The sequence below is a fragment of the Microtus ochrogaster genome, chromosome 26 (genome assembly GCF_000317375.1).
Source record: "Microtus ochrogaster isolate Prairie Vole_2 chromosome 26, MicOch1.0, whole genome shotgun sequence".
Classification (NCBI taxonomy): Eukaryota; Metazoa; Chordata; class Mammalia; order Rodentia; family Cricetidae; genus Microtus; species Microtus ochrogaster.
Window position 1 is genome coordinate 823,528 of NC_022025.1, and position 25,199 is coordinate 848,726.

Consider the following 25,199-nt stretch of genomic DNA (forward strand, 5'->3'; position numbering starts at 1 on the left):
GAGGCGATGCTGGTTATAAATTACACCCATTAGAAGTACCATATAATTATACATAAAACAATTATTTATCTGTATGAAAATTTAGCTTAAATGATCTTTTTTTTTTTTCAGGTAACCTGGGAGGCAACAAAAAGAAAATCAGAGGCAAAAGATTTAGACCTCGATCTAATTCGACTGAGTAAGTTGTACATTTAATGGGAAATGCATCCGAAGGCCCTGTGACTGTTAACTAAGCAGATAGTCAGAGAACCACCTACCATGCCTCTGGACTGGGTTTTGTCTTTTTAATTCTCTTTGCCCTATAAAAATTAACCTTGGCTTTTCTCTTTTACATAGGCATCTCCGCAACTGTGCCCATACCAATATTCACTGATAGTGGGGGTATCACCCTTGCTGCGGGCTTTTTCCTCCAGTCACCTGCCATTGTGGTGTTTTGGTTTCCTTTGAAAGGAATTACAATAGCTGTCTTTTTTTCTCATCATTGGGTATCCAACCATCTCAAAGGGCCCCCCTTCCTCTCCTCTGGAAGCCCCAGGGTGAATCCTCACTGTATTAAAGTGTGCCGTGCTCACAGTCTGAAGCCACCACTCAGAGGTCTCCATGGCTGCTATCTAAGCATTCTCTCAGACTAATGGGAAGAGCTTCCCTTTTAAGTTTTCCTCCTGGGGATGTCCCAAAGGCCATTTACCTAAACTTGCTCTTTATCTGACTCATTGTCACTAATGCAACATTAACTGCTTTAAATGATAGACATATTTTTTAGTGGGGTTGAAAGTTACCTTTAAAGTCTTTTATTATGAAGTAAGCATCATGCATTTTTTGGTGGTGTTTCTTTCTTCACTTAAGAAAGTGCAAGCAAAGCATTGCCCCCACAAACTTTACCCCCTTCATAGGGTAAAGCACACCCTTGGTATTTTTCCCAGCCGACCGTGCCCCAAACATGATTATGATTGCCCTTGCTGTTTCAAGTCCCCTGGCATCTCTGCTCACACCCCACTCTGGCTGCAGTTCTTCCCAGGACCTCTGACTACTTTGAACAAAAGAGTCTGAGTAGCAGGTGTCTGTTAACTGCTTGTTAGAAACTTACATTAGCTTCTCCATCATATACCCTGCCTTTTTCAGTCCAGGAATAATAAACATTGCCCTGAAATTTGGACCTTCCACCTGAATGGTATTGTCTTGTAAGTGGCTTGTCAACATTTACTAGAGGATCCTTTTACCTTAGAAACAATAGCAGTTTCAAGTGATACCATTGCATGGTCCAGAATGGCATCATAGACTTCCACCATGACTAACTAACCTCCTGGAGTTTATCTTCTGCATTCCCAAGTGCTTGGGTGCTGTAGGGCTCACTGCAGATAAACTCTTCCTGGAATGTTATTTGGTTTGTTTTGCATGAGGCCACCTGGTAAGAGGGCTCCTCAGCTTATCCCGGTTGCTCATAAGATTACAAGTACATTTTGTGACATGTTCTTTGGAACTTCCTCTGTGGACTTTTAGTGCTAGAACAGTATTTCTGTGACTAGACTTTGACAGCTCCCAAGGAGACGACAAAAGGTCAGCAGGTACTAAAGCAATGTGGTCAGGACCAGAGAACCTTTGATGTTCACCAATATTCATATAGTGTTTTCTAGGGCAGGCGTTGATTTTAAAAATGTATAAAATTCTATTTATATCACACGATAAAATTGTATTAGGGATAGGCTTTATGAAATCTTGCCTGTGATATAATTAGGTTCTAATATTTACTGTTACAGTATAATAGAAACCTCTCGGTCTTTCTCAGAATTTTCTGAGATTGGGTGCATGACTCATATGCATTCATTGGAGCCAAGTTTATGAAGCTGACTGTCCATGACCAGAAACTTTCTTGTATGGGAACTGTCTTCCATACACTCATACACATTTACATATTTCTGAAAAATATGAATTTCTGATACATAACATATCAAGAATTAGGTTAGCAACTTTTTATACTTTCTCTCTAGAAGGCATCCCATTTGGTGATGACATAATACACCATTTGTGTGACTATACTAGGAGCAGAATGGCCACCGGAAGCACATCCTTTTTTTCTGTAGCAGGAACTGTTTCAGGTCTGTTATTTCACCACCCCCTTAGAACCGCATCATCCCAAAGGATGCTGAACAGTTTGGGCCTGGATTAAAACATTCACCACCCAGCATGCTCTATCAATTAGAGAACAAAACAAAACACTAACTGTCCTTGTTGGTTCTACTTGTTTCCCACTCAGAGATTTTTGCATCTTCCTTGCTGTTGTTCACGCTATAAATTTTTTTTGGCTTAGACTTTGTATTATATATTGTGTTTTTACAGGAGGGAGCCCCAAGCTCCTGAGCCTGGGCACTCCCTCGCCCAGACTATCCCATCCCAAGGCATAAGCCCAGGGGGCTCTGCCAGCCCCCAGACAGGGAGTCGGGATCACAGGTCAGTCTCCGCTTGCCCCTTCACTCCGGGCTGCCACGTTAATCCCCCTCAAAGCCCCTTCCTTGGCTGAGAGCAGGGTCATTTGATCTTTGGCGGAGCCCCCATATCTGCTCAGTGGTGCTCCTAACCCGATCAGCACCCGCTTTCCATCTTGGAGAACACGAAGAGGTTCTCCTATCCTGTCCAGCGCATTATTTTTTCTTTTTGCATGTTGCACTAACACGCCACGCTAAGTGAAGCCCTATAGGCAGGTTTATTGTAGTCGATAAAGGCCCATCGCTCTCGCCACCGTGCCAGGTCCCCACAGCGCTCCAGCACATATCTGAAACCGAGGCGAAGGTCCATCACATGCTGAGCCAAGCTATGTGTTTGGAATTTTTGCGGGTCAGCCATAGCCCTTGACCTTTGAGTTTCAGAGATTGCCAGTGAAAGGAACAAAGGTCTCCCCCAGGAAGTGGCTTCCTGCCTGTGGGACACCGGGGTGGCGGTTTCCCTGACAGCGGCTGCATGAGCTTTCCCGATGGTCATCAGCGGTTGCACTTGCTTTTGGACTTTTTCTTGCTGTTTCAAGTCCCAGTGGAAATGTTCACGCGGATTTTCATTGGCTATCTCTGTGAAAAGTGCAAGTTGGCAAAGGTTGTGGCTAAAGGCAAAACTAATGTGAGTTCTTCCTGAATGAGATGTATCGCAGCAGAAATGATCTTATAAGCATAAAAATCAATAGAACCTTTCTTCCAGGGTGGAATCATAATTTTTATTTTACAGAATACCTTCTTAATGGCTCAAAATAAAGAAAAAAGCTGTGGAGAAATAGTCTGATTTTAAATATAACTGGAAATATATTAGTTTTGGTTTAAATATATTTATAAATAACTCAAAAATTAAATATGGAGGAAAGAAATAAATCTTAACTAAAAATTAGTACGTTTTATAATTTCACCAGATTTGTTTTCAAATAAATCTTATAGAAACTGGATCTTCGTTGATGATAGTACCATGGAGCTACTTTTTAGAAGAGAAAGCCTAGTAAAACCTCCAAATTCTTCCAATGCTGAAACTGTCAAATCACTGTTGTTTTATTAGAGCAGATCCTAAGGGGATGTGTTTTTGCTTGGCTCCATAATAAAAATCAAAGGGTCCTTTGGAAAGCAGCCACTATGCCTCCAGTTTTGCTGCCTCTGAGATTTGCAGGGCCTTCCTGGGGCACTGCTGCCAGGCCCATCAGGGAGATGCTAGCATTACTCATTGGCTGCCCTTCTTTTGGAAAGCAACTTCTGAGGGCTGTTTCCTCATGCAATCATGAGCATTTTAGTCTGGAGTGCACAAAGAGGAGGGCGGAACTGTGGGGCTCCAATTAGATCCCTGACCCTAGCTTCAAAATCACGGAGGCCAACTTGGACTGCAGTGAGTGTGCTTAGGGACTCTAGGGTCGGGGCCAGACCCTTTCTGTTCCGTACAGAAGTCAGCTGGAGAACACCCCTCAGACAGAGAGTAACACAGTGGGCGTGTAAGAGGCATGTCTTGCCTATAAATAGAACTTGGCTCCTTTAAATTGTCTGAGGCTATATGTGCCTAAATAAAATACTAGATTGGAATTGCAGTCACCCTGAATATTTTCGAAATGCACCAATATTATTTGAAAACCAAGGAGCCAGCTGAGAAGTGGCTTGGGAAAAAGAAGCGGCTTTTGATGTGGGTTAATGAGCCTTTTGATAAAGAGAGAGTTTCTGACCACCAGTGGAAAACCACTAGAAGAGGCTTTCCTCGAGACGTCGTACTACATTGTAGAGTGCCTTGTGCCTTGTAGCTGACGTTAGCTTCATGCCATTGTGCAGACGGCCTCATAGTCACCTGGCCAGTGTCAATCCTGGTTTATCTGCTGTAGTCACTTGCATTTGGAGGGTGAAAACTTCGTGGCTAAGCTTGTGCTGTGTATTTTCAGATTTTCTATCTTGTTCTGCTTTCTTGTTCCTTCCATTGCTTTCTGCAGGTATTTAAACCCATGGTTCAAAAGAGACTATAATGTAGCTAAGTGGGTAGAAGATGTGAATAAAAACACTGAAGGACCCTACTTTAGGTATTTTATAAATTCATTTTCTCTTCCTTTCACACTCTCCCAGCACATACACGTACTGTAGTGTGACTGGCTCTCTCTCCCTTGTTTCTCCTAACACAAGTTCCTGTAGGCGGAAAGGCCCCTCTTTCATTCGCTGCCTTTTGATGTATTTGGCTTCCTGAGCGAGTCTAGTTCTTCTCTGAATGTTTCAAATGAAGCCATTTGAAAAGGGTTGCCATTCAGTGCATGTCCCTGTCACCATTTGGAGCTTTTTAGTACCTTTCTCTTCATTCTATGCTATGTAGTGTTCTATGGGCATGAAACATACCCCCCACTAATAAAGAACCACTATTAACCTCAACAGTTTAATTTTCATAATCTAGACGTTCCATAATATATTTTTCCTGCTTACCATTAAGACTGCATAGTGCATAGAAAAACTCAAAGAAAACTTGCAAAGAAATTAAACTGGAATTTTATTTCAAGCAGAAACAATGATTTGATCGAACTGGAAAACAGCTGAGATATTATTGCTCGTGTGATAGCATGTGGTGAGCTTAGCTTTCTCTTCCCGGAGAGCCATTGGCTGGCATTGGGCTGTGCTGAGAAGAGCATGCTATAGATCCTCCACAAAGCAGTGGAGGCCTTTCATGTTCAAACGCAGGAAGCAGATAGAAAACAGCCGACTAACAATAAGAGCCTCACGCATTCTAAAACTATCCCGTCTCCCCAGTTCCCTGGAACGTGTACTACAAACTAGAGGCCATTTCTGACGCCTCGCCATGTCATCTTCCCCCACTCTTTTTAATGTAGCTGATTACCTAGAGGTAAATGTCCACTTTATATTAAATTACTTTATGGAAAACTAATGCAAACAGGAAACCGAGCCTTGGTCCCTGCCTCTTCCGAGAACAATTGGAGATTTCATGCTCCTTATTGCCATCACATGGGTCAGCACTGAACAGATATGACATGTGCTATGTCTGTTTAACTCTCAGCACCCACACCAGGTGGACTTTCTCTTCCAGTGTACCGTTTAGTTTAGTTGTGTATAGTTTGAGAAAATGATTAGACCTCCCCGCATTTTACTTTGATCCATAGCTTTCGCGTATACCCCAGGGAAAGCATACCTCCTGCCTGCTCACAAAAATACATCCTGCTTTTACAGTCCACCTTCCTCTCCTTCCCTGCCCTCTGCTTGCCCCACACTGCCCCACACTGAACCTCATAAACATATACACTCACATTCAAACACCCCACCTCCACCCGTAGCTCCCACGATGGCCAACAGCAAGAAGACAGGTAAGATGGTTTTGATGTTATGTGGAATCTTGGCTCACCTGCAGTCCTATTTTTTTTTCTTTTTCTGTATCAGGCTTTTGGGCAGATTGTAATTTGTCCCATCCATGGAACCAAAACAGCATGAGTTTGGTCCTACATAGGTTAGGACTTTTATTTCTAAATTGACAGCATTTATACAGAGTAATTTATGAAATGGTACCCTGGAAGAGTCTATGCACCTCCCCTGGATGAGCTGAGAAGTTGGTGTAACTCAAGAGAGTCCCCATTTCTTAAAGTCAGTCCCCTGAGTCTGCCCAGAAGCTGTCTGACTGAGCACCATTTGGATGGGGAAATGCTTCAGCACCCCTGGTTGCACGAGCCAAGCTTTGAGAGAAATCCAAGAGGGTTTCTTTATCTCACGTTTTAGTCAGAGATGTTAGTACCTACAGCACAAAGTCACATTAGGAATTGATAATGAGAAATCTATATTTTGTTTAAATGATAAAGCTCCTGGACAGTTGTGATCTCGCTGTCTTTTTAGATCAATAGGGCTTGTGCAGGTAAGACTTGGAGGTCAGCTCTGGATCTCAGTGGCAGTGGAAAATAATTGTGATAGGTCCTAGCTTGAGCACCACGATTCTGTCCTACCCTCCAACCAGACAAACCCCTTAGGCCTAAGTGTATTCTCACCTAGGCCTGGGCTTCACCAACCTTGTGCTTGAGCTCTCTTGACAAAGTGCACAGACAAGGACACAGGTCATCTTCTTAATCTCACATGTTCCATTCCTACAGCATGTAGTGGAGATGTGGTGGAGGACTGTGCTCCCAATGTGTCCACGCCACTGGAAAAGTGCAGGTGCAGTCAGAGGAAAAGCTTTGGATCACCACCCCCAGATCCTGGGAGCAGTTGTGCCCAGGACACTGCCTTTTAAGTCCCCAGGAGGTGTCCGTGCTCTTGAGAGCTGTCCAACTGATCACTCATTTCACCAGATGATCTATGGAAACCACAATAGCTCTGCAAGCAAATTCTAGAAAGTAAGGTGTCAAATGCCCATTGTATATCTGTTTTTCACATCCCAAAAGGTAGGCATTCTTGGCTCCTTTCTGTGCACGGAGGAAACTGGGGTACAAAGTCTTATCCAAAGTAGCCCATCTCATAAACATCCGAAACAGAACTGGAGCGTGGCTGTTCGCTGACTCTCAAGACCGTTCCCTCTCCCATCTCTCAGTGAGTGCTGTAAGGCTGTAGAGAGTCTGGACGCTCAGTTCCTCACCAAGGACACTTCAATCCTTCTGGAGCAGATTATTATAAAATTAGCATGTGAACACAAGTGTCCCCTTCCGGGATTTACAGACCTGTCTGTAAAGGAGCCCAGAAGTCTGATACAGTCCCAAGGTGCACCACAGTCCATTGGCAGACAAGCACGCCTTCATTACATAATTCTAGGGTGCCCCCACTGTAGTTATGGTTTTAAAAACTGTCATAAGGATCAATGGCTAATATTTATCCAGAAATTCATTTTGCTTTGTAACTGAATGAGAGTGGCTGATACTTGGCTAAAGGGAAGCCAGATTAGAATTAAAGGCCTTCCATCAGCAGCTGTGATAGATTGTCAGTTCATTTTCCCTAAGCTAACTGACCTTGCCTTGTTCTCTTCCATTTTGATCCACACCAGAATCCCTTTTCTGTCTTTCTACCACTAAAAATGTCCTGCTTGGCTTCTCACCTTCCCTTCAGGGCCCAAAGTCTGCGTTCGCTAGAGCTCTGCTGTGTGAAGTCATGTAGAACCACTTCTGTGGGGGTCTGAAGAACACCTCCTGTTTTGTTTGGTTTTTAACTCACTATTGTTGGTGCCCATGCAAAGATGATTTCAGAGCAAGGCCGAGTGCTCAGTCACCTCTCATTGGAATGGTTTTGAATGTTACAGTGTTGATCATTTGAGCTCATAGCCAAGTTAAGGCTCATGTGACTATGACACTGTAAGCTAACAGCTCATGCTACACACACACACACACACACACACACACACACACACACACACACACCTGCTGCAGCAAACTAAAATGAGCACTTGGTTCCATGACCTTAAAATAAATAAAATTTATTTGTATGTCTGACTACTTTACCCGAACTTTGAGTCTTTTAAATCTCATGATGATTTAGCTAAAAAGCTAGATCAGGGTCATTTTAGAAGCATCTACATGCAAGTTTCACACCCCTTTTATACATATTGTGTCTGCTTCCTAACAATCATGGTCCTATTTATTCTTAATTTACTTTAAAAACTACTTAGTTTTTAAATTATAAATCTGTGTACCAGGAGCACACTTTCTGCACTATATGAATTCCGTCCCCAGAACCCACACGAAGAAACTAGGAATGGTGCCTTGTGCTTGTAATCCCAGTTCTGGGGCTACAGGCACAGGTCCATCCCTGGTGTTTAATGACCAGGCAGCCTAGCTTAACTCTAGGCCTGGGAGACACAGTCTCAAAAGATAAGGTAGGTCGCACCTGACGAACAATACCAGAGGCTGAAGTACCCTGTGCACATGTACTTGTATATACATGCACATCTTCACACACACAGACAGACACACACACACATACACACACGCATGCACACTATGCAGAACTGAAGCAATATTAAAGTACTATTACTCTTAGTTACTTCCACCTTCCCAGTCCACAGAGTGTCAGCATAAGAGAAGCCTAGTAGCCTTCTGGCTGCCTTCCAGCAGTCCCTGGTAGGGAGCCATCCTGAGTAAGTTTTGAACAAACACAGAAGGAACATTAGGAGTTAGGTTTAAAAGTGAATAGAGCCACTCTTGATTTTTAAAATCAATCAAGAATGTTTACCTGGATCTCAGAGTATATAGGAAAAGGCATTTTTCGAGTGTTAGATTGAATTCAGCATCTTAAAAATGAAAATTAGTTTGAGAGCCATGGAGTCTTGCCCTGCCCAGTGTTTGATGGCTGCAGTACCAGGCTGATGTGTCACGGCAGAGGAGGACCTGAGTTACCATGCAGTGGTCTAACCAGTTCAGTGGTCTTCCATTTGAGCTCTCACAGATAAGCTAGGCACAAACACGTCTCTCCTAGCGTGCTCAGCACAGTCACAAGTATTGCAGCTACAATAGGAAGAGCCAACCTCAGTGTATGGCTGCTGCTTTCCGAGAAACGCTGATCTAGGGATGAAGTTGACCATTTTTGTATGTTCTCATCAGACTTTGTTTGGCTGAAACTCTGCACTCCTTACTGCTTGCATGTCTACTAATTTGTTATTAAAACCCTTGTATTCCCCTTTGCTCTTCACAACTAACACACGGGCCTCTGATGCATGAGTTTTGTGTAGAGTATGACTTAGCAACCGATGAATATATCCGTGGTTATGTTTTAAGATCTTACTTGAGATTATTGTACTTAGAGAAGCACTTTAGAGAAGTGGTAAAATAAAGTAGAATGTTAATATGCTGTTTACTTAATTTACTGTGATGAGTTCTTAGAAAATTTCCCCCTTTTCCATGTTACCTTGTTATTGTAAATGAAATTTCATTATTGGCTTTGTAGTTTAAGAGAACGGTTCTGTGTAGTGCCAGCTAGACATTCCATCACTGCTGATGAATTAGGAAGCTAAATTCAGAGCATTCCAGAGCGACAGTTGTCTCCCCAGTAGTTAAAGCTCTGCTGTAGACACTCAGTGAAAGTGGTTATCAGGGGCTTGCTCTGAGTCTGCCCTGTAGATATTTGGAGAGTGATACCAGGCATGACATAATATGTATTTCTTATATTCTCGACATCTCAGGACCCTGTCTCCTGCCAAGTCTCCTTCTTCATCCACTGGGTCTATTGCCTCCAGCAGAAAATACCCGTACCCGATGCCTCCGCTTCCTGATGAGGAGAAGACAGTGAACCGACAGAGTGCCAGGGTACACAGCCATTCCCGCATGCTTTATCCTTGGTCATTATTCACTGTATTTGAGTTTACTTTTCATCTACTACCCACCCCCATTTTTGAGACAGAATTTGGTTATGTAGCCCAAGTCAGATTCAAGCTCATGAGAATCCTCGCTCCAGCCTGCTGAGTGCTGGGATTACAGGCATTCCCATTACGCCTGGTTCCAGAAATGTGTGTGTGTGTGTGTGTGTGTGTGTGTGTATAATCTATATCTGTCTGCCTGTCTATACCTTTTTTAAGACAGGGTTTCTCCATGTAGTCTTGACCAGCTTGGTCTCAAACTCAGAAAACCACCTGCCTCTGCCTCCTGAAAATTGGAATTAAATGCATGTGCCCCCACTGCCAGGCCCAGTACTGTATACTTATGTCTTTATTTTTCATTATTGTTTTACTCATCTCTGGGTTTGAAAAAAAAGGATGTGTTTTGCTTTAAGAAACATTGAAAAATCTTTTCAATATCCCTGTCATGGAATTCCAAAGACTAGGTTAGTTCCTTCTTCATGTCTAGTTTGATTGCTCAGGCCTCCAACTGCCTTGCTACAACTCAACAGGAGTTTAGAAATAGGAATCTCTGACAGAAACCCAGATTAGTGTCTTGGTACCAAGGGTAGAATTTAGATACAAAGGGGAAATATTTGAAAAATCTGTAATATTGAAAGAATACTACAAAGGGGTATGGTAAAAATTTAACAGAATTTTCAATTTTTTTTAAGTAAACATAGTTTTATGGTAAGGAGAATTAGTCCCAGGTCCTTGATGTCTTGGTAGAAAAAGAAATGCTCTAACTCTGTGCCATACTTATGGCCTCCAAAAGCCAAGATTTAACAAGGTAGATTTTTATTATATTTATTTATGTGCACGTGTGTGAAAGGATCTGTGCATTTGAGTGCAGGTTTCATGAAAGCCAGAAGAGGACATCATTGGATCTAGACCCCTGGACCTAGAGTTGTAGGCAGTTTTGAGCTGCTTCGCATGAGTGCTGGGGACCAAACTCCAGTCCTCTGCAAGAGCAGCATACATTCATAGGCACTGAGCCATCCCTCCTGCCCCCAGAAAGCCAAATTCAAAGCAAGTACGGAGATATTCATCCTGATGATAAAAACAGAATTTACCAGAAACTCTATTTAAACATTAGCTCCCTTGTGCACCTTCGTCAGTATACCCTGCCTCACAGAATTCCCCAGTGCATCCATTCTGTGAAATTTGGGATAAAGTGGAATTTGGAAAGTCAGTCCAGTCCTCAGAGGCTTCAGTGAGATGAGGACCTGGAAAGAATGATAACTAATGTCCAGACCACTCATGGCCAGTTGCATTATGATGTTGCTCTTAGGAGAAAAAAAAGTCAAAAGGTGAAGCACAGGGTTTTGAGAATTTTTATATCTGAAGGAGTTTCAGAGCCTAAGAGATAGTGAATCAAAATTTTAGGGTCATTTGTACCTTAACTTGACCAACGGGGGGGGGGGGAGCACCAGACAAACATGCAAACAAACACCACCACCAAACAAAAACACAAAACAAACACAGCTGGTCAGGTCACTGTAAACATAAAGTCTGTAGAAATAAGAAATGACATTTGTTCATTGTGAAAACTACCTCTGTATGTCAGTGCTGGATATAGTATAAGATGAAATTGAAGAATAATTCATGTAAACACTCTTTTTGGGCCATCAGCTCACAGAAAAGTGGCACACCGACTCATTATTATTAATTATGGATGCTCAGCCTTAGCTCAGGCGTGTTTCTAACTAGCTCTTATAACTTAACCCATATTCTTCCACATGCTTGTTACCCCATCTCCATTTTGCCCATCCTCCTTATTCCACCTTTGGCTGGCGACTCTGCCTTTCTTCTTCCCAGAGTTCTTTCTGTCCAGAAGTCCCGCCTACACCTCCTGCTCAGCTATTGGTCAATTAACTTTTTACAAAAGCAATCACACTGACACATCTTCACACAGTTAAAGAAATATTCCTCAACAAACTCAGATTTCCGGGACTAGATTTTCAGGCCTTGTTGCTTGACGTCAGGTGTTTGTGGTATGCTCTATGATAGTCAAGGTGCTGTGGTCCTTCCCTGCCCAGAGCGTAAGTCTAGCCCTTCACGTCTCCTCCAGATAAATTGTCTGCATCACTGTTTTGCTCCATCAAGCTGGGGTTGTTCTCTCAGCTGTCACCATGGCCAGTGTAGATTATTAAAGATGTTAACATATAAGAACTCATGGAAATGACAGTTCCCAGGAGAAATGGTGTCCCATGCTCTTCTCATGGGCTGAGCACTGTGATGGCGAGGACTGTACTCCGAGACAGTGGTATAGAAGTTCTGACTTGGTCTATGTTACATGGTACAGTCATGAGCCATCTAGAAGAATCCTGCTGAGTAGGTGGCCCTTGTCTCCCAGATGTCTTGGTGGGGTGTGGAAAACTGCATCAGCGAGCCTGCCGTTACAGCCACACAGGTCTGGGCAATCATGTCTGTTGCTACTGATGATGTTGTACTTGTCTTATTTGTTTCTGTTCGGGATAATCATGACTTTTAGTTTTCTTCATTCAACGCTTTTGTTTTTTGTTTATTTGTTTGTTTTTTCCTGCAAGCTCGCTGAGGCCAAAGTCCATCTCCTACCCCAGATCACTGTCTAAGCATTCATACTTTCCCTGCCTGAGACACCCTGTAGTACTCTATTTCCTCTCTACTTCAAAAGAGCCTTAGATTTGAAAGTTCCCATTGGGTTCCAAATAGCAAAGGTTTTTAAAAAAACATTTACAACTTATTTCCATTTTCTATATATGAGTACACATATGCATGTGTGTGCATTGTGTGTATTCCTGGTACCTCCAGAGGCTAGAAGACCATGCTGGACGCACTAGAATCGGAGTGATAGACAGTTGTAGACTGTCACGTGGTTGCTGTGAATTGACCGAGTCCTCTGGGGGGGCGGGGGGAGCAGCAAGTATTCTAAACCACTACACCTCTCCAGCTCCAGAACAGGTCTTTTTACTAGGAAAGATATATAAACCTGGCCTGAGGTGGGTAGCTCAAGTGGCTCTGCCATGCCTGTGGAGTGTGCTGTAATTTCTGTTGGAACAAAACTTCCATGAAGGTTTGGGCAAGCATGTTAAAGTAACCTACCTAGAAAGATACACTTAACTCAGTATGGTACCATGTGACTAAAGCCCTTGATAGGTAGAAGAAGGAGGTCAGGCAACTAAGGCAAGCCTCAGATACATAGTGAGTTTGAGGCCAGCCTGGGCTACATGATACTCTGTCTCACAAAATAAGACAGAAAAGAAATATACTAATTGTGTTGTCTCCTTTACTTACCCCCAAATTTACATGCCATGAAATATCTCATATATCCTGTTAAAATGGAATTTGGGTGGAAGTCAAATATAACCTAAGCCGCTCTAATAATACTTCATTTCTTTTTGTATAAAATATTTATATATGAATCATATAGACTGCACTATATTTCACTGGCAGACCCCCTTCTCTGGTGCCTGTCTGAGCGTGCCAGAGTAGTTTGTTTGAGGTGCACAAAGTAGATCTCACCAGGATCAGCATGAAGAACCGATAGTAGAAGCAAGGGAAAGGGAGGATGGGGAAGCACACGTCCTTCCTCTCCATCACACAGGCTCCTAGAGGACAGTTTGCTCGCAGTCAGTGCTACAGTTGGAAGTGCGTGGCGTGTTCATAGGCCCACAGTAGTGTTTACGGGATGGTGTTGGAGTCAAACTTCTTAGCCTTGACTGGACATGGGAATTGTCTGTAGAGCTCCAGAGTATTTTAAAGCTAAATCCCACCTGTGGCAGTTTGATTTAGTTGGTGTGGATTTTAAACCTTCTGCATATTAGGACTGAGGAGTTGGCTCAGTTGGTAATGTGTTTGCTGTGCATGCATGAAGACCGTAGTTCAAATTCCCAGTACCCATGTAAAAGGCCCGGTATGGTGGTGCATGTATGTAATCCTAGAGGAGGCAGAGGCAGAGGCAGGAGGAACCCTGGAGCTTGCTGGCCAGCCAGTCTTGCCAAACCCATGAATTCCAAGATCAGAGACTTCATCTCAAAAAGTGAAGTGGAGAAACTTGAACAAAGACACTTGACTTTGAACTCTCATCTCTACATGCACAGGCATGTGTGTGTGTACATCTGTTATGTGCACATACATGGACACACACACACATACACACACACACACACACACTCTCTCTCTCTTCAGATGTGTTTACAAAGCTGTGATTGAGAAGCACTATTCTGTTGGGAAAATCAAGGGAATAGGCAGCTTAAAAATAATATTTACAAGTTTGCAATTTGAGAGATATAATGTTTATTTGAAATTTTAATAACATGAAATGATGGGTTTTTTTGGTTTTCATCAAAAGGTGGCAATTGTTAGAACGGTTGGTATTGGAGCCAGGAGATGGCCTAGTGAACGAGGGATTTGCTGTGGAGGCATACAGACCTGAGTTTGGTGCATGTGCCTTTAGAGGCAAGGTGAATTCCAAGAGTTCACTGTCTTAAGGAAATGAGATGGGGATCACTAGGGGAAGATACCCAAAGTCCTTGTCTGGCCTCCTCGGGCCTTTACATGGGCATGTGCACATTCTCATACATGTGCCCATCACACACACAAAGAAGAAATGTTAATAGCAGGTTCAGAGAGAGCTAAAAGTTTGTGTATTTCTTTTATCTGTTTATTAGATGAGAGCATGCACCATCGTTACTGACCTATGGTTGGAAAGTCTGCCTTCTGCTTTCCCAGTGTCTGATTTTGCTTTCCTCTCTCCGCAGCTATGGGAGACGTCCATTTAAGAACAACTGTTTACATGTGTCACATCGAAACTGTTTACTTCAACTTTTATAGGAACCGAGCCACCCAGACTCACTGCAATCTGTCTGCTCTTCAGACGCTTTGAAGGCCCTCTGAGATGCAGAGGAGAGGAAGCCACGGCTCACACCTGGATGGCATTTTCTTTTTGTCATCGGCATAAGGTTTAGCCAAACAGTAAAGAACTCCTGAAATGTCACACTATGACACGGAACCACTTACGGTCTGGTATTGGTATGTTAATGGATAATCTGCATGACAGATATATGTAGAATATCAATAAAATTAACTCACATGACCCAAATGTCGCAGGTTTTCCTGAGGGACCGAAGTGGATTCAGAACTGGGCATTCTGAAACACATCCTCATTGCAAGCAGTAATGCCGTATGCATGAAGCTTCTGTTTATTTTTTTCCATAGACAAGGAAAAACATCCCATAATAGAACTAGCATGCAGGGCTGAGGCATATAGGACTTTTCTGCAGGTTGCAAGACTGTAACGCTTTGAGAGGCCAATACCCATATGCTAACTTTAAACATGTATTTTTATTTTTTTTACTTTTCATATTTATACTAGCATACAAGGACAACTGTACATATGTAAACATTTTTAAATTTAAAAAGTAACTGTTACATATAAGTGTATTTTGCCAAATGCCTAAAAACAGTCAGTCACGACTCTATCATTGTCCTTCATCCTGCAGTCTTCAGAGTGTCAGTGGACAGTGTTGTGAATATAGTGGTCAATGCTGTAAAAGTATCTTTCTGTACCCGGCATTCATCTAAAGCGTGTGACTTCCCTTTCAAGTGCGTACAGTCTGGAGGAGGTTTTGTTGAGTAAGTGATCAAAATGCTCAGACAAACGTCCGGCCTTTGCATCTGGCTGAAGGTGGAGTCCAGATGTGTGGTAGCCGTGCAGCCTCAGGACACGCTGGAGCTGGCAGGTTCTCTCGGAATCTGCCAGCTTGTCTATTCCATGTCTAAGACTCATGGTTCCTGTCACAGTAGCCGTTCTTTCTCAGTACCAGGGCACATCAGCTGATCTTACCTGGAGGCCATGGAGTGCCTCCCCTCCAGAAGGTTCTTCCTGAGATGGATTGGATGCACGAAAGACACAGACCACTGAGTGGCTAACTCCCATCCAGCCAATACCTGAGCCCTTTCTGGCCTGAAGTTTGGGTTTCTTAACAAAATCCTTTCAGCCATTATTCCCCATGGAAGGAGTGATCTGTTTTCCCAACTTGACTGGGATATAAGTCCCAGCAGCCCGTTCTGGCTGACTTTGAAGATGGTGGATAGAAGACCAGCAAGGCATGGAAGTTTAAATGAAGTCCAAGGCTACGTACATGTAGGAGCTGCAAAGATAGCCACCAGCCTGCAGGGAGAAGAGCCACCAGGGGTTTTGATCCTTTAAAAAAACGAGTATTCTATGTGAAATCTTATCATTTAAAATGAAAAGTTAATAACTTTTCTAATACAGTTTTACCACTCAAATTTGATAACTCAGTCACACGCTCTGCTGTGGAATACACTTCCGCCCCCGCCCCCATCCTTATGTGAGGATGGGGCTATCAGACCAGACCTCAGAAATATGCTCTACATTTGATTTCTTTCACAAGTGTCCAGGGACACAATCTGTCTCACCTCCGTGCGGATATTCTTAGATGCCCAAACCGAAGGGCCAGACTAGAAGGCAGTGGTAGAACTCAGTTCATGTCTTTTGTAATGGTCCACTCTTCAGAAACACTTGGAAGATGTTAGAAAACCAAGTTAATCAGACAAAATTATACAGCAAAAACAGCGTTTATCACGACAGGAAAGGATGGAGTTTGCTGATGGCTCACTAAGACAGCCTCAGACAAATGTGTGGATGAGTTGAGCAGTGTCTCCACTGAGCTTCAGGCCAGGACAGAAGGGCAGGCAGATGACCGAGGAAGAGATGTAGCAAATGAAGTGACTTTTGAACAAGATCGCTTCAAGTGTGCACTGAGTGTTTTCTGGCATTGCGTATATAGAAGGCTAGTATAATATAAGGTTTATTTTGGCTACAAGAGAAGAGTTTATACCTTTGAATGAAGATGCCTCGTGTAAATATGCTTTGTATTAGAGTTAGTTACATAAATCCTGGCTTGGGAATTCACAAGTGGCTAGCTAGTGAGCTGGTTATCTGTCTCCCCACCTGTCTTTCCTCATCAATAATTTTTTTTCCTGAAGTTATTATTGAAAATTACAATCATTATCACGTGCCTTTTGGGAAAGACTGCTGCTTTCGTTTGTAATCCCCATATGTAATGGGATGAAAAGGATTTTCTTGACTTGCAGAGTGATTTTAGGAATATAAGAGCTTTAATGTTTTCATCAAGGTATCTGTCTCCCATGTTTAAGCATTCTTAGACTTGTTTCTGGAATTAACACGCTTTTGTGTTGACGACTAGCTTCAAGAAGTATGTATCAGTGCACTCGCCAATATTGGTGTTGTAGATCATTCCATCCAACTATGTATGACTTCACTCACTGAGGTAGACAGAGTAGACTCATGGAACCAAGGACAAGCACAATGATTATTCCTTTTTTAAATGTCTATTTTGAAGGGGAACTTTGAAACTCGGTAGTGGTTTGAGTCACACAACTAACATCCACACTTCCCAGTGTGCCGTGGGGCCATTACTCCATGGATAAGGGCAGTAATGTGTTCGTTGGCTGCCGTTTCTCTTTCTAGTACTCTTGGCATCAGTAGGACTGCAGATAGCCCAAAGGCCTGGGATGTTCTTGTCCATTATCATAAAGGAACGTTTAACTCTTCCCAGTGTGTATCCAGGGAAGGCCTGCAGTAACAGAGAATCCTTAAAGAACAGGCTGGCCAGACCAACACTTCCCAGCTACTTTCCTTAGATGGGAAACCTTCCTCCAGCATCAGCCAGACAGAAAATGACCACAGTACGTGCAGTCTGCATAAAGGGGGAGATGGGCGCTACTTGGACGGGCAGCACACGATTATCAGTGTTCTGCAGTGGCTGAACCGTACATCCCAGCCCCTCACTTAGATGCTAAATGAGGAATAACACATCTTTAGGTTCCTTAACAGAAACATTGCCTGGGGTTGAGATGCCTTCTGAGTGCTGTAACCTGGGCGCTTTATTTCGTTATACAGTTTCTTTTCTTCGTGTTTCACACGGCTTTTAAAATACTGTTTGCCCAGAACGTCAGCCCCACATAGAATTTACGTATGAAAGATTGATGGTGTGTCTCAAAGCAGTCACAGTAACGAGAGAATTAAATATTCTCTGTCTTCCCAGGGTGTGGGTGGGAGGCTGCTGTGTGTTCCAGGACAGATCCACATGGCTTCTTCTGCTGTCCTTACATATCTGCATGATTTCTTCCTGCCCATTACCCTCTGCCTCTGGAGTTACTTTACCTGTTGTCCTTTGCTGAGCCAGGGAAAGTATGCCATTTCTCCTCTCTTCTTCCAGGATTTCAGCCAGGTTTGTTCATTTATTCATTTCACCCTGCCATTTTCTATGGTCATATAGTTCTATCTTAACCTTAAATTTAGACAGTTCTTTAGATATGTATGCCCCTGTTTTTCAATATAATAATTGCCTATTTAAAGGTAAGATTATTTTCATCTTACTAAAATGTAAAGGGAAAGAAGCCTATCTGGCAGCTGCCGTCTGCAGCAGGAGGAGAATAAAGTTCGAAACTGATGGGAATAAGGAGGAGGCAGGACCCGACCCCTGTCTGCACAGCCAGATGGCACCACTGTCCCCTGCACCCACCATTTCTTCCCCTGAAAATATAGTCAAGATGAATCTGTCATTCTTACTCTACCAGCTTTGTATGAAAAGCTGCCGTTTCTGTGGAAAAGGGCTTCATTTAGGGCTCAGGTACTCACTTTCCTCCTGTAGGGTAGTCAAGACTACTCTGACTTCAGATGCAGGGTCTCTTCTCTGGGCACCAGAGAGTTAAGGCCTGGGGTGAACAACTTCTCCTTTGCTGTACTGTAAAGAATTCAATCGACAGTTGTGAAAATTGGCCGAGGCAGCAGCCCATCTGTCTGTGTGCGCAGCATGCTGTTAAATTGTCCCTGCTGGTCACCGTTGGTGCTTGCTGACAGCGTACGCTCTGTGGGACAGGGCCTTGCAGCTCTCAGAGTTTTCCTACCATGCCTGCAGGTGCAGAACAAAACTGCCCCAGACTTGGAAAGCAGAGGTAACATTTTCATTCCCATATCGGTCATAGTTATGTCAGTCCTCAACATGTAAGTAGAAAATCAAAACTTAAGACGCCAGTGGCCGTTTTATTCCTGCCCTTGATAGCCATGGCCTTAGAAAACAGTATCATTACTATGGGTTTTGATGGCTGCTTCTAGATCCTTCCTTCTTCTGTAGTTCCCCATTCAGGGGCTGTGCACGACTTTTCCTCTCGATAAGAAACGTCCCCTAGCATGCAGGCGAAAGTTGGGAGAAGCACAGGCATGCAGAGGAGGGAGGTTAGCTTCCATTTCCTTTCCACGTGCTGCTTTGACTGTGCACCTTGGAAGGCACTACGAAATGGGTCTCAGGGTATAGATCTCAGGAAGGGAATAAGCAACAGGGAGTTTGGGAGATGCTGGGTCCTTTAGCCCCAGCACGAGACCATAGTGCACATCCATTGAAGCAGGCACAAGAGCTCAAGATGGCCACTGGCCATGCTGGCCATACTGGGCGCCAGCAGCAGACTTGGGTGCTTTGTGGTCTTCTGGAGTGTTAGTTCTCTCTGTAGTCTACTGTCCAGTGCAATGTCCCGGATGCAGTGGTCATTGGCCTACAGCACACTGGGAGGGGCTTTGGAAGTGATAGGGGTGTTGATCACAGGCAGCCATGGAATCAAATCCAAACAAAAATGTATTTTATTCTGTTTGATTTTACAAAAAGGCATACAGTGAGATGAAGCACTCTTATTAAGTTAATGCACACAAGGCCCTCAGGTCTGTTTGTGAGCAAAGGTTAGTCTCCCCTAAATGTATGCAGATGCTTGTGTGCATATTCTGCATTCAATTTACACCATTTTGGGACATGATGCGTTTTGATGGTTGAGTTTTAAAATAATGCAAATAGCCCAAATCTTTAAATATAGCGGTGCTACGTTTTATCAGATAACACAATACAGAAAGTGCTGAAATGAATCCTTAGGAGTTCCTGTTAAATTATACACTGCCTGATATGAACCCCACTTTTCCTTTTTAATCCAGCACAATGTCAAACTGTGATTCTGTGGCTCCTCTTTTTAATGGGTACAAATAACCCAACACTTTTTTTTTTAATGGAAAAAAAATTTTTTTAAACACTGTGAAGTGCTTAGTAAAAGGTTCCTTCAGGATTCAGAGCATTTTTTTTTAACTTGTTGGATGACTTTGCCCTCCAAACTAGCATTTCCAATGACAATCACCAGAAACGGCTCATTTCACCTAATTAAAGCAATTCATGCTAGTGGACATTAGGTCTCTGCCAGGGCTTCCCCCACCACAGCCTCCAAGACAATAGACGCCACCCCATGGGGCGCGCTAACAGCATCAGTGTGGTTCACTTCACGGAAGTAGGTCACGGAAGTAGGTACTCAAGTGTATATACTTAGATTCACATCATTTAAGCCTCCTCTCTGCTACTTGGCACGCACGTCAGGTTCTTACGCTATTTTGAAAACTCCTGGGTTTTGGCAAACACCAACAGATATGTAAATGGTGATTGCTGTCCCGAGCAAGCGTGGTTTGTTTTATGGCCGTTCAAGTTAAAAAGTTGTTCTCGTGTTGTAGGTAAACAAATCTTGTTGTTTTTAAACGGTCACTGTAACTCGAGATTTAACTTCCTGGCACAATTTTATTAGTGTTCACTTCTGAAGCTAATAAGATATCAGAGTTTTCTATGTTACTCTCATTGTGACATCAGTAAAATGACTTTCAATAAAAGCTTTATGTTATTTTGATGCACAGCTCTTTCATGTTTTTCTTCCTGGCCAGCGTCTCTGAGAAGCTATCAGAAGATTCTGTTCTCATGGTCCCCGAGGAGACAGGAGAAAACTTGGTATTCCATTTGTTGGGCTGTTCCTTTGGTGAGGAAGCAAGGGACTTGCTTCCCGAATGCTCTCCTGTCCTGTGATGCTCAACTCTTGATGGAGAGTTGCCTTGAACTACTGATTGCTAAAACCTGCATCCCAGAAACACAATTTATAATGCTTGAGGATGTACCCAAAAGCAAATTCAGAACCAAAACCTAAATAGCACATCTTTGGGTTTATTCAAATGACAGGGCAGCTTAAATATGGGTCATCAACTTGGGGCAGTTTCTTTATTGTTTGTATTAGCTTAGGAAATTATTATTTCTTTAAACTATAATTTCCTTAAAAGATCTTGGTCAGTTTAAACCCAGCCTCCTAGCCTTCCTTGGTCCTTTTCTGGGCAGCCTGGTCCCAGGTTAAAGCAGTGCTTTGTGACATTGCAGATGAAACACTTGAAATGACACCCAGACTTGCCACAGAAGACACAGCGGGCCACTTCACACTCTGACATGTAACCTGAGCATATTTACTGACTAAAAACATAGTAAATTAGGGTCAGTAAACACGAAATGACTAAACAGATATAATATACACTAACACCACGAGCATATGTTTGTGTACTGAGGCTGAAGACACTTAGGAAACGTTTATTTCACTGGATTATAATTGATCATTCCCTTCAACGGTCATGTTCACATTGTGCCCGAAACAAGACAGATGCATTGCTAGCGAGAAAACAGTTTACCACTTTTAGCTAAACTGTTAATAAAACAAAAAAAAGGAACACCACAGATGCTTTTATGTCAACATACTTTTCCCATACTCAGAACTACCCAGTGGAGTAAGAATTCTCTGCAAAGATGACCGCACTGAGTGTCTTGTCCTTACCCAGAATGACCAAGTCACATACACAGCAAGGCACTGCCAGAAAGCCAATTATTTAAACATTTGAAAACGTTTTTTCCCAAGTGTGTGTGTACAAAGCCTGATTGTAGAAGACTTGGAAATTCAGTGGGAAGGGAGATCCTACTCCAGTGATTTAAGCCAGGACAACGATTGATTGATTCATTTCAGTTTCTTTCTTGTATATGTTTCAATAAATAATATATGGCATTTAAAAATGAATGTTAACAATGTTCTAAAATTTATCCCATCTGGTTTTACTTATTTTTATTACTTTTAATTATATGTGTGCATATACACTTATGTGCATCTGAATGCAATGGCCTGGAGAGGCCAGAGGCAGTGGTTGAAGCACCCAACATGGTGCTAGGAACTTGAGTGCTCTGCAAGATTAGCCCATTCTCGTAACTGCCGAGCTGTCTCTCCACCCCCAACATTTGGTTTAAAATGGAATTTTATACACATTATAAAATTTTGTGAAATAGGGAAAAACAGCAAGGAGATTAAAGTCATCTAGAATCCCATTATTCAAAAATAAGCAGTTCATATAGTTTTATTTCCCTCTAGTCTTTTTCTGGTAATTTTAAGCTTAGAAAATACAAAACTTTTAAATATAATGAACAAAAGTTTGGATGGATGACAAAGAAGGACATGGTGATGGTGTTTTTGCCCCTTAAATTATCTATAGGTTTGTAAAGAGGCAGATGATAGTCATTTAATATCTCTGTCCACTCAAGGCTTTCAAACCTGTGAGTTCTAAAGCTCATGGTTTCTTCCTAGCATGCGCACTGGTTTGTACTGCACCTCTGTGGATCTACGTCACTTATTATAAGAATACCCCTCACAAAGCATTTAACCACATTCCTCAGGGCAAGAAAGAATAGCTGCTAAGCCTGAAGAAAAGATTCCATATCTTATGAGGAAATATATAATTTGCTTTACATATTTCTCATACTTAAATTTATATAAAAGACAGCAGGAAAATAAGGCATGGTTAATAATGGCTCAAGGAGGTTCTGACTGGTACAACAGACTTGTTCTTATATTATTGAACTTCAAGCATTTATTATCAAAATTAAAAATGAAGCTTCAGCCATATATAAAGTCACGATCCCATTCAGCAGTTGTCGGGGAGTGTTGGTGGGAACCTGCACATAGCACTGAAGGCCTGGAGAAAGCAAGGCGGGCTCCATTTGGAATGTTGAGTGCGTTCAGACAGCTTCCTCTTGTCTTAGATGGTCATGACACACTGGATGAACTTAAAGAGGGAAATTACATTACAGACTGCAAAACACTGAGGGTGCCAAAGCCTCCCTGTGGGCACCTTCCGTTTTAGTTCTCCATCTTAACATTGTGGGTAAACAAGAAGAATAAACAAATCTGAACATAGGGTGGGAAGAGTCTTCCCAGCAGGGGAACTTTCTATTGTAAAGTCCAATGGGTTCCTCATTTTCTGGGAAGGAGGGATCACTTCCACAGATAAGGAATTTCAATCCAAAGTGGTATTTAAGGGTCTAGAAAGAGTCATGGTCAAAAGTACTCTTGCCCACAAGAACAAAGAACAAGCTTACACTGTCTCATCATGTGGGGACTTCCAAACTGACTTCACCCTGCTACTCTAGCCGGGCACTTTTGACACCATCGTCCTGTGAAGTCTGCTCTGTCAGCGTCAAAGCCACACAGAGAAAAGCCGGCCCCACTCCAGCAACTCAGAAATGCACATTTAGCAACATCAGTCTTGGCTGTGCCTTGCTGTCACCTCCCCACAGACTCACCTGCCTCAGCCTCTTGAGTTCATGCATGCGCTACCATGTCCATATTCTTAATAGGTAACTTCAAAAAGGAAAGCTGTTTTATGTACACTATGTCTTCTACTTAATGCTTATTTACTGAGACTTACATCATCATACGAGAAATTCACCATTCCTTGTTGAGCAGAGTCCCGTCTTCGAAAGGTATCTGCAAAACAACACAGGAAAATATAGGTTTTCTTTCAACAGGTTTTCCAAAATCAAAACAGCTATTGGGCAGTAGGATCAAACTTTAATGGCATCTAAATTCAACAACCAGTCAACATAAGGCCAAAGAAAAATAGTCAGCTATAGGAATATTAAAAGATTTATTATAGCAGTGATATCATGGACGGAAGGTGGTCCATGGTCGTGGATCTGAGAAAAATGACTGGTCTCAGCAGAAGCATTTGAGCTTTCAAGGCCCTTAACTGCAGTGAAAGCTTAGGGTTCCAGATACTGTAGCAACACACATGCTGCTTAAAGCAAAGAAACAGATGGGTACAGCCAATACAATGGGCTGTGACCCAAAATCCCACTCACTTTAGCCCTGCTGACCAAAACTGATTAGTTTTACTCTTTTCAAGCGCCCCACAGTTGAGGAGAATTACTCATAACTGCACTCCGATTGAAACTGCACAAATCAGGGCTGTGGGTGTAGCACCTCCACGTTCACCTGACAGTTTGTGTGGGCAGCTTGTGACTGCAGCGCCAGAAACAAATGCACTTAAATGCAGACAGTTCTAGCTGCAGCACTCAAATAAAATACACTGCATTACTCTCTCCTCTAAAAGTATCTGGATAGCATGTTAGGCTCCATTTGCTTAGTGGTTGGGGGAAGGGTCTACCAATGCACCCCTTAAAACCACGGAAAAACTGGGCAGAATGGAAGTTCAGAGGCATGGAGAAATGTCATAAAAGGGTCGCCTAGGCTCCCGCTGTGCTGGCAGGTTTCGGGGAACACACCCGTGAGAGCCCTCAGTTTGACACAGCAGGCGATGTAGTCATCAAAGGTGATCTTCCCGCTGGTGCTGTACCGCTTTGCAATTAAAGTCACAGTTTGTGGGTTCAGCCGAAATCCTGGAAGGCAGAAAAATCACCCAGTCAGAAAAAGATGAAGGTGTGTAAAAACAACAAGAAAACCCAAAACAATAACAACAAAAACAGAAAAAATAGACAATTGAAATAAAGAACTGTCTTAAAACAACAACAACAAAAACACTAAAAATAGACAATAGAAATGAAGAACTGTCTTCAGTTCCTTGGCACACGTGTAGGGAAAGAAAACGCAGCTAGCAGTAAGTGGAGAAGCTCTGCTTGGGAATACAAACCCATCGTCATCAGGGCTTTCTGCAGCTCCTGGGGATCCACTGTCCCACTCCTGTCGCTGTCAAAGCTGATGAAGTGCTGTCTCCAGCCATTCAGCACAGCCCAGAGCTCCTTAAATTCATTGAATCCCATGGTGCCAGACATATCTCTCTGGACTACAGTCAAGGACCGGAACTGTCATATTTCACAGCTTAATAATTTCATGAGAGTGAAGAAGGTAAGGAGAACTCAATATTCTTTCTGTTAAAATGGCAAAATGACAAAAATGGCAAAAAGATAACCCAAATTTTAAGAGATTTTCTATATTCTATATTCTTATTGCTATGATAAAAAGCATTAATGATAACTGATGTAATAAACGGCCTATGGCTTTAAAGCTCTGAACACCTGATGACATGGCATTGTGAGTCAAGTAAGAAGCAGTTTTCTTACTGGAACTGGGTGTACTTCCTAGGTGCTCTAGGTTTTGGGTTCTGATATTCCCTTGCTAAGCCCTCAGACCCAAGGATTTCACCGGAAGAAAATGTGTTGCAGTGGAAAGTACCGCGGGTGACACACTAGTCAAACTGAGACTCACAACTGGCC

At 42.7% G+C, this 25,199-nt stretch overlaps 2 protein-coding genes across 18 annotated transcripts in view; one reads left to right on the forward strand and one right to left on the reverse strand.

Moving 5' to 3' along the window:
* The window catches only part of Adam22 (ADAM metallopeptidase domain 22), a 229,466-nt gene extending 208,949 nt beyond the window's left edge, over window positions 1-20,517 (forward strand). For 4 of the 16 annotated variants that reach the window (XM_026784638.1, XM_026784643.1, XM_026784640.1 and 1 more), the window contains 6 exons: window positions 112-178; window positions 2,338-2,448; window positions 4,439-4,525; window positions 5,777-5,806; window positions 9,589-9,712; window positions 14,523-20,517. In XM_026784638.1, coding sequence (XP_026640439.1) covers window positions 112-178; window positions 2,338-2,448; window positions 4,439-4,525; window positions 5,777-5,806; window positions 9,589-9,712; window positions 14,523-14,543 — 440 coding nt within the window. In that variant the 3' untranslated portion in view covers window positions 14,544-20,517. The other 12 variants (XM_026784644.1, XM_005358294.3, XM_026784647.1 and 9 more) reach the window with 8 other exon arrangements.
* Window positions 20,518-21,227: 710 nt separating this feature from the next.
* Window positions 21,228-25,199, reverse strand: part of Sri (sorcin) — a 10,979-nt gene continuing 7,007 nt past the window's right edge. For both annotated transcript variants that reach the window (XM_005358290.3, XM_005358291.2), the window contains exons 5-8: window positions 24,617-24,764; window positions 24,252-24,365; window positions 23,396-23,454; window positions 21,228-22,753 (exon numbers count right to left, since the gene is read on the reverse strand). In XM_005358290.3, coding sequence (XP_005358347.1) covers window positions 22,727-22,753; window positions 23,396-23,454; window positions 24,252-24,365; window positions 24,617-24,764 — 348 coding nt within the window. In that variant the 3' untranslated portion in view covers window positions 21,228-22,726. The remainder of the gene's footprint in view (window positions 22,754-23,395; window positions 23,455-24,251; window positions 24,366-24,616; window positions 24,765-25,199) is intronic.